Source organism: Rhamphochromis longiceps, linkage group LG14 (genome assembly GCF_057381845.1).
Source record: "Rhamphochromis longiceps isolate RC_006_pf linkage group LG14, R_longiceps_female_GT1.1, whole genome shotgun sequence".
Taxonomy (NCBI): domain Eukaryota; kingdom Metazoa; phylum Chordata; class Actinopteri; order Cichliformes; family Cichlidae; genus Rhamphochromis; species Rhamphochromis longiceps.
The window spans coordinates 30,232,156-30,241,014 of NC_140570.1; the positions used below are offsets into that span (position 1 = coordinate 30,232,156).

An 8,859-nucleotide genomic window follows, 5' to 3' on the forward strand; every position below is an offset into this window, starting at 1 on the left:
CTTTAATACTAGAGCAGCACTAATAATAACGACAGGTGGTGTAACACATTATCCAGCGGTTGTTTTTTTTTCGTTTTGTAGTTTTACTTGCAAATACCCGGTATGTGTTCATTGGTGATTACCAGTCGAGCACAGAAAAATCGATACGACCACAGGTAGCACGGCTGTCAACAAATATGGCTTTGAGACGAGCGTTGCATTTTGTTTTCAAAGTTGGTGACAGGGCTAAAACTGCCACCTTTTACAGAGATGTTCTAGGTATGAAGGTAAGTTTTCCGAGCTGCATTTAAATGTAGGATTGGACTGAAGCCGCCGTAGACTAGCAGCTTTTGCTGATGTCGGATAATTTCAGGGTTGCACAACCTGAGCAAATTTCCATAGTCATCATTGTATAAGTGGAAGTGGACATCACTGAATTGTAATGTTCTCACTACTTGTTATTTATTTCAGATTTTAAGACACGAAGAGTTTGAGGAAGGCTGCAAGGCAACTTGTAATGGGTATATAAGACACAACTCCAGTTGAATCTTGAGCTCAGTATAATGCTAAATAAAAGTCCTGTGGGGGAAAAAGTATTTGCCACCTTCCTGTTACACTTTCATGTTTCAGATCAAGGTCAAACAAATCAAGGCTTAGTGAAACGATGTATTGCCCCCTAAACCTAATAACTGGTTATGCCACCTTTACGAACTGTAATCAAGCGTTTAAGATAACGGTCAAAAGGTCTTTCACGTCACTGTGGAGGAATTCTGACCAACTCTTCTTTTCAGAATTGTTTGAACTCAGCCACAATGGATGGTTTTCCCACATGGACAAAACGCTTTAAGGTCTGGACTCTCTCCCTCCTTTTTTAAGCCATTCAGAGATAGACTTGCTAGGGTGTTTTGGTCTGTTTCTTATTGTTGAATCATGAACACTGACCTTAAATGAGGCAAGGGAAACGTGCAGTTCTTTATTTATTTTTTTTATAATTGAAGTCTTTATTTGTTTTTAACATTTCACAACACAAAAACAAACAAAACAACCAACAAACAACAACAGAAAAAAATATATATATAAAAAATATAATAATAATAATAATAATAAAAAAAATTAAAAAATTAAAAAAACTCAAATCAGTTAACTCAAATCTTTAAGTCATTCCCTTACTGAGTGCCTACACAAACAAACAGTGCAGCAAGCATACAACATGACTAAAGATAATTGCCCTGACCAAATAAGTTCCAACCATCTCAGCCAAAAACACGTCCCCACGATTCGTCAAAACCCTCCCTATCATCATTAATCCTAGCCAAGAGCTTTTCATACGACACCATTTTCAGCATAGTTTCTTTCCACCTATTATATTCTGGTGGAGACGGTTCCTTCCATACACTGAGAATAACTCGAGCCGCTGCGATCACCCCCACCTTTATAACCACAAAGTCATATTTTGAAACCCCAGGTAATACTGACCGATCCCCTAATAAGCACAGTCTTGGTGACAAGGGTATCATCAAACCAATCCACCTTCCTATTTTGTCCAATACTTTTTGCCAAAAGGGATAAACTTTCCCACATTCCCAAATAGCATGTATAAATGTCCCTGGATCTGAACTACATTTCCAGCATACATTACTGGGACTAATTCCCATTCTATAAAGTTTGGATGGAGTGAAGTACCACCTGTGTATTAATTTATACTGAGTAAATTTACCCCTGGCCTCTCTTATATATTTATCAGAGAATGACAAAATTCTGCGCCAGTCTTCTTTAGAAATTGCACAACCCAGATCCCTCTGCCATATAACCCTCAAGTTTTCACATATCTCTTTTTTTGGATTGTTAAACAGTTTGTAGAAAACCGCCGCCCTATGTGCTGTACTGGACAATTCTAAAAACTCCACCACCATATTCGAGCTTTGAGCAAATTTTCCTTTGGTAACACAATCCCTTATTTGTAAATATTTCCAAAAATTATTTTCTCTTGTCAAACTTTATTTTCGGGTTATTTCAGCAAATGACATAAACACTCCCCCTGAGTAAAGATCACTTATCCTGCGTATGCCTTTGACAAGCCATTCCTTCCAGAACACAGTTTTCCGCCCAATCCTTACAGCAATATTGTTCCATAGCGAGGCATAAGGTTGTCTTAGATGAGATGCTCCACACAACTTGTGCACCTCCACCCAGACAGCTTTGGAATACCTGAGCACTGGGTTATTATGAGAGTCTTGTCCATTAGTTGCCGCGCCCTGCGAGAGAACATCCAAAGGTGTGAAGGGGCTCGCTAGTTCCTGTTCGATCTTCATCCAGCTCAGCTCAGAGCCCGATCCTGTCCAGTATTTGGCCAGTCTTGACAATTCAAAAGCTAAATTATACAACTTCACATTTGGGAGGGCCATTCCCCCAATGTCTTTAGAGGCCCACATTTTCTTTATATTCACTCTCGGCTTCTTGTTATTCCACAAAAAATCTTTGATTAACTTCTCAATTCGACCAAATATGTGCAAAGGAATCCGTACAGGTAACATCATGGAAACATAATTGAACTGTGGGACCACCATCATTTTAATCACATTAATTTTACCCCATAGTGTAAGATTCAATTTACCCCATTTATCCAGATTTGTTTTTATCTTTAGGAGGAGAGGTTCCACATTTGAAAGCATAATATCCTCCAAGTCGGGTTTTAATAATATTCCTAAATACTTCATACCTGAAGGTGAGTACTTAAAATTGAATGGAGTAACACATCCAGAATGACATGATGCTGACAATGGCATGCCCTCTGACTTGTCCCAGTTTATCTTATAACCTGACAACCCTGAAAATGACTCAACACACGTGAGTAGCGCTGGTAGAGACTGCATGGGATCCGTCAATACTGCTAAGATGTCATCAGCATATAGAAACAACTTGTGTTCCATACCCCCTGCATGAACACCTCTGACACCCCTGTTTGCTCGAATAGCCAAGGCCAGCGGTTCCAGAAATATTGTAAAAAGCAACGGGGACAAAGGGCACCCCTGTCGGGTCCCGCGAGTAAGATGAAAAAACCCTGACACCAATCCATTTGTCAAAACCGCTGCCCTTGGACTTGCATATACAGTTTTGACCCAATTACAAAACCCAGGCCCAAACCCAAACCTTGCGAGGGTCGTCATAAGGAAGCCCCATTCCACCCGATCAAAGGCCTTCTCAGCATCTAGCGAGAAGGCCGCAACCGGGGTTAGGTTAGATTCGCTTCTGTGCATGAGATGAAGAAGTCTTCTAATGTTATCACCTGAGGACCTATTTTTAATAAAGCCAACCTGGTCACCATTAATGATATCTGGTAATATTTGATCCAGGCGGGAGGCCAAAACCTTTGTCAAAATTTTGCAATCAACGCCCAAAAGGCTTACAGGCCGGTAATTTGCTGGGTCCGACAGATCCCTATCCTTTTTAGGAATAAGGGAGATCAGTGCTTCATTAAACGTACTCGGCAAGGAACCTATCTCCAATGCCTCAAGGTAAACTTTATGCAGGACTGGGGCTAAAATATCGATATATTTCTTATAATACTCAATCGGGAAGCCATCCAAGCCTGGCGATTTCCCATTCTTCATTAATAAGATCGCAGCCCTGACCTCTTCTTCCGTTATAGGCTCATCCAGTCTCGTTTTCTGTTCCCCAGAGAGAGTAGGTAATTGTAGACCTGAAAAAAATGTCTCCACCTCCCCTTCATCAAGCGCACCAGCAGACGTATACAAATCTTGATAAAATGATTGGAAAACTGAGTTTATTTCCTTCGATGAGGTTATCACTTGGCCGTCCTTCTTAATCATAGATATATTATTCAAATTATCTTGCTGCTTCAGTTGTCTTGCCAATAGTCTTCCACTCTTTTCGCCACCTTCATAAAATTTTGTTTTGAGCCTAAATAAGGCATATTCCGCCTTTTTGTTATAAATGTCATTCAACTGGTATTTTAATTTACATATAGTCTGATATTTATAATTTGAATATTGACTCTCTAAGTCCTTCTCCAACTCCCGTATTTCTTTATCCAAGGTTTCTACCCGTTCTAGATCACTTTTCTTAACTTTTGATGCGTATGCAATCATCTTTCCTCTTATATATGCTTTAGACGCTTCCCAAACTGTGGCTACTTTGTCTGTGGAACCCATATTGATTTCGAAAAAAATTTTGAGATCCTTTGTTAACGCCTCACTAAAACTCTTGTTCTGCAACAACATCGTGTTAAGCCTCCAGCGGCCCCTCTTCGTTCTATCCGTGTTCAAGTCAATTTGCAACTCTACTGTGGCATGATCACTAATAGCAATGGCACCAATCTCACAGTCTACGACTGACTCGACCAGAGACTTTGATATTAAGGCGAAATCTATCCTCGAATATGTTTTATGACAGTTGGAGTAAAACGTGTATTCCCTTGAACTGGGATTAACTAACCTCCAAATGTCCGTTAAGCAAAGATCCTCTGTCAGTAAATGAACAGCCTCTCTGTCCCTGGGTGTAGACGTACCCCTGGGATTACTCTTATCAATTATCCCATCCATCACCTGGTTGAAATCCCCAGCCAATATCACGTGCAGTTCTTTATTAAATGTTGTTCTGGGTTCTTTAGTGACTAGATTAGTTGTTAATGCACTCCTGGAGGAATTTTGGTAGGTTGGCCACTAATGGAAAGGTTCACAACTGTTTAAAGTTTTCTCCATTTGTGGATAATGGCTCTCACCACGATTTACTGGAGTCCCAAATCCATACAAAGGGCCTTGTAATGCTTTCCAGACTGATAGTTCAGTTAGTGACTAACACTATCAGTGACTTTTTTTCAAATGTGTTTCTTTAGATCATGGCATGATGTGTTTCTTTTAGATATCTTTCAGCCAGGTTCTGTTAGGTCTGTCTCATTTTTTTAAAAACATTGCCAGTGGATATTTTTTTTAATTCACTCAGGTTATCTTTGACTAATATTAAAATTTGTTTGATGGTCTAATAAATATCACTGTAACAAACATGCAAAACATACAAAATCAGGAAGAGGGCAAATATCTTTTCACAGGACAATGCAGATGTTGATACACTAGTGGTAAACCTGCCTTCACCCCCTACCCATACAGCCCTTATGATGGGAAATGGAGCAAGACAATGGTTGGCTTTGGTCCAGAGGATGACCATTTTGTTGCTGAACTGACCTACAACTATGGTGTGGGAGAATATAAACTTGGCAATGACTTCTTGGTGGGTGAGAGTTTGTTTTCACATTGCATGCAGGAAAAGATTGTCTTGTTATTCAGTGTACAGTGGCAATAATGGGATATTTGTACGTGTGTTTTCATGTTAGGGGATCACTCTGCAGTCGAGCCAAGCTGTAAGCAATGCTAAATGTCTCGGGTGGCCTCTCACTGAGGTGGGAGAGGCTCTGTATCTGACTCAGGCTCCTGGAGGCTATCCTTTCTATCTGGTGGACAAAGAGCAACCTCATAATGGTGAGTGTCACACAAGTCAAATCTGCCTGCTCCTTCTTTAGCTTCTTCTTCTTTTTCTTGGGTTTCTAGCAGGCTGGATGCATATTGTTTTTTTTGGGGGGGGTGTTGCTTCATAAACCTCCATCAAGGATCAAATCCTTACATGCAGTCTGGTATCCACAAACTTAAATTAATACTTTGTAACTTCATATTGATCAGAGTTCAATATTGACTTTAGAGAAAAGGCTGTAATATCCATTCTTGACAGTTCTGATCGCGTAGGGTTTCTCTCCATGACATAGTTGGAGCGATCTATCAAAACCTGCTTACGAGTTTCCATCTCCTCACATGTGCCACACATGTTCCACATATGGATGCTTCCTCACTAGTGACAGCTGTTAAATCTGTCTCTGACCCTGTATGAAAAAAGGCATATGATCACTGAGCTGGAATCAGAATCAACAGAATTAACAGAATTAATCAATTATGTGGAAAAAGTGTAAGCAGGTGCTGGGTAAGAATTTTAAGGAGACCCAGATGTCTAAAGTATAGCAACTCAATTCTGAATCTTATTTCTTTTAAGGGTTTATTTGTGCACATCCAGAGTCACTTTCCAGCAGTCATAAAGCGTGATTATCTAAACACGGATGATCTGATATCGTCGTGTTGGTGTTGTTCCTGGAACAACATAGTAAATGTTGTTTCAGGATCAACATTGCAAGTGACCAATCACATTGTTGTGACGTTATTCTTTGGCGCGCCAAGCCATTCGTGCACTTATGAAATTCTGCTTAGCGTTTATTAAAGGGTCAGGGTCCGTTGATCGGCGGACAGAGGCGATTTCTCGCAGCTTAAGTACAGTTTTTTGTTTTACGGCGGTTTTTCCCGAAGTCGCAAAAGTATGACGTCACAACATTCTGATTGGTCACTTGCAATGTTGATCCTGGAACAACATTTACTATGTTGATCTGGGAACAACACCAACACGACGATATCAGATCGTGCGGTCAAATAAGTCAAAAGATATAGACCAAAAACAAATGCCCATTGCGGAGGACATAAATTAATAGGCTGGTTCTCAGGAGTGTATATATTTATTTTTTCATATGCAGCCGATGACACACAAATGTAGTGTGTTCACACAGTGGTTTGATCCTCTGCATGTATCCTTAGCGCAAGATACTGAACCCTGAGTTGCCCCGGTGTGTGTGTCTGTGTGTGTGTGAGAGAGGTTAAAAGAGACAATTTTATGAATATGTGTGTTTATGGCTGAATGCAGCTTGCAGTAAAAAAGTGCTGCAAGTGCTCAAATAGAGTAGAAAAGGACTACAGAAGTACCCATCTGTTAACCTGTTAACCACTTACTTTCTGTAATCTGTTCCCAGACCCTGTGCAGAAGGTTTGTCTCGGGGTATCAGACCTCCAAAGATCGACCCACTACTGGTCCACACTCTTGGGGATGAAAGTGATGGACAAAAATGAGGAAAAGAAGACGGTGCTCATGGGATTTGCAGACAGTCAAGTGAGTCAAAGAAATTAAATGTTAAACCCTAAGATAAGTTTAAAATAGTTCTATTGTTGAAGTTTGAATTGTATGTTTTGCGGTTTATGTTGATGCCTGAGTAATATGTGTCAAATTCTTTGTAGTGCAAACTGGAGCTTCAGGACATTGGAGGGATGGTTGACCATGGAACAGCTTTTGGGAGAATAGCGTTTTCATGCCCGCGGGAGCAAGTAAATTATTATTTTCTAAACGGCTAATGTCAACTTGCAGATAAACTATTTCCAACAACATTATAATGAGATATTATTATGCTCCTCAGCTGCCGGTTATTGAAGCCTTGATGAAAAAGGAAAATCAGAAAATTCTCACCCCATTGGTCAGCTTGGACACTCCTGGAAAAGCTACAGTAGAAGTGGTTATTTTGGCTGACCCTGTAAGCACGTTCCCAAAATAATGCTGAAATGATGTCAAATTCATTAAGTTAACAATATTAAACGTAAAATGTTTGCTTTAGGATGGCCATGAGATTTGTTTTGTGGGAGATGAGGCCTTTAGGCAGCTTTCCATGTTGGATCCCAAAGGGAATGAATTCCTTGATAAGGTTGGTGTTACTATAACACATAGCCCTCAAATGCTTATCCAGCATGTGTCAGATATTCACTGTGCTTGTCATCCTTTTAACACTTTTCAGGCTATGGCTGAAGATAAAAGTGATGAATGGTTTGCCAAACACAACAAACAGAAGACTGCTGCATGAGATGGAGCAGCCGACCTGTCAGTTTTCATCAGTTAATGAGGATGAGATGCCGCGCAACGCACCTGTAGCATAGATCTGCCTTAGGCTGGCAGCGTAAGATTAATTTTGTGTTATGTAAAAACATTTGTGCCCTGAGATGATGTAATGGACCACTTGTTATGGATTTTTTTTTCCCAATAAATATTCTTCCTAAAAGCAAGGCTGAGTGATGGGCAAAAAACATTAAGTTAGTTTTATCTATAAAAGACATTTCAATGTGATCTTAATTTTAGGCGAAAAGGGGACACTGAGAGAAGTTGGGGCCAACTTAATCTCATAATAAAGTATCACCAGGACTTCATAGCTTAAATTTGGTCTTGCACCTCTACTGAGTCTCCACCAACCTTATGTGCAAATTCCTCTTACAGCTGTAGTAAAACAACATGTTTGCACAGTTCCTAACTGATTTTGTGGTAATTATAAAACACAGATTACTCAATGGGCCCACCATGTACAGGCTCTATGGGCTTTTGGTCTTATCCTAGAAATATGACATATCCAATAACGAGCCACAAAACAACAGAAATGAGGCGCAAAAAGATATGTACAAGGACTGCAAAGACATAAGATGGATACACTCAGATGCAAAAATGACCAAATGACATCTGCATGGTCTGTGGTTCTCTTTTTCAGTTCTGTTGTTTGTGCACATGAACCTGTTGTTTTATATTCTATCCATGTCTACCTGTATTTAGAAAATATGTGCCATATACCATAATAGAAAATAAAGGTTTTATATGTATAATTAAGGAGAATTTGCCTGATTTTGTATGTTCTTCCTCATAAGTTGAAGCATTTTGCATATATGCAAACAATCAAATGACCAAACGGCTGGCAGGTGCAGGGATGTTACCTGAGAATGTAGAAATACGTTTTTTCCCTAAGGGGGATGGCAGAGGAGACTTGTGTGCACAATGGGAATAAACTGTTTATTTGGTATTTGTAAAACTGATGTATGACTGGAATAAAGGTTGCGCATTTTATTTTCGTGCTTGTTTATGGATTAGTTTAAAGTTGGTGTGAACCGCTGAATAATGTGTGACTGTTTAGTTAAAGATTACTTGCTTAGACAGCGTTACTGGCCAATCCCCAGCTCCGCTCCCACC

At 39.9% G+C, this 8,859-nt stretch overlaps 1 protein-coding gene across 1 annotated transcript; it reads left to right on the top strand.

Moving 5' to 3' along the window:
* Positions 1-22: 22 nt before the first annotated feature.
* Positions 23-8,498, top strand: glod4 (glyoxalase domain containing 4). Its single transcript, XM_085380169.1, has 9 exons — positions 23-266; positions 451-500; positions 5,106-5,226; positions 5,330-5,474; positions 6,839-6,975; positions 7,101-7,187; positions 7,277-7,390; positions 7,472-7,558; positions 7,649-8,498. Exons 1-9 carry the CDS (start codon positions 177-179, stop codon positions 7,712-7,714), a joined length of 897 nt encoding a protein of 298 aa, XP_085236295.1. The 5' UTR covers positions 23-176; the 3' UTR covers positions 7,715-8,498.
* Positions 8,499-8,859: the final 361 nt, after the last annotated feature.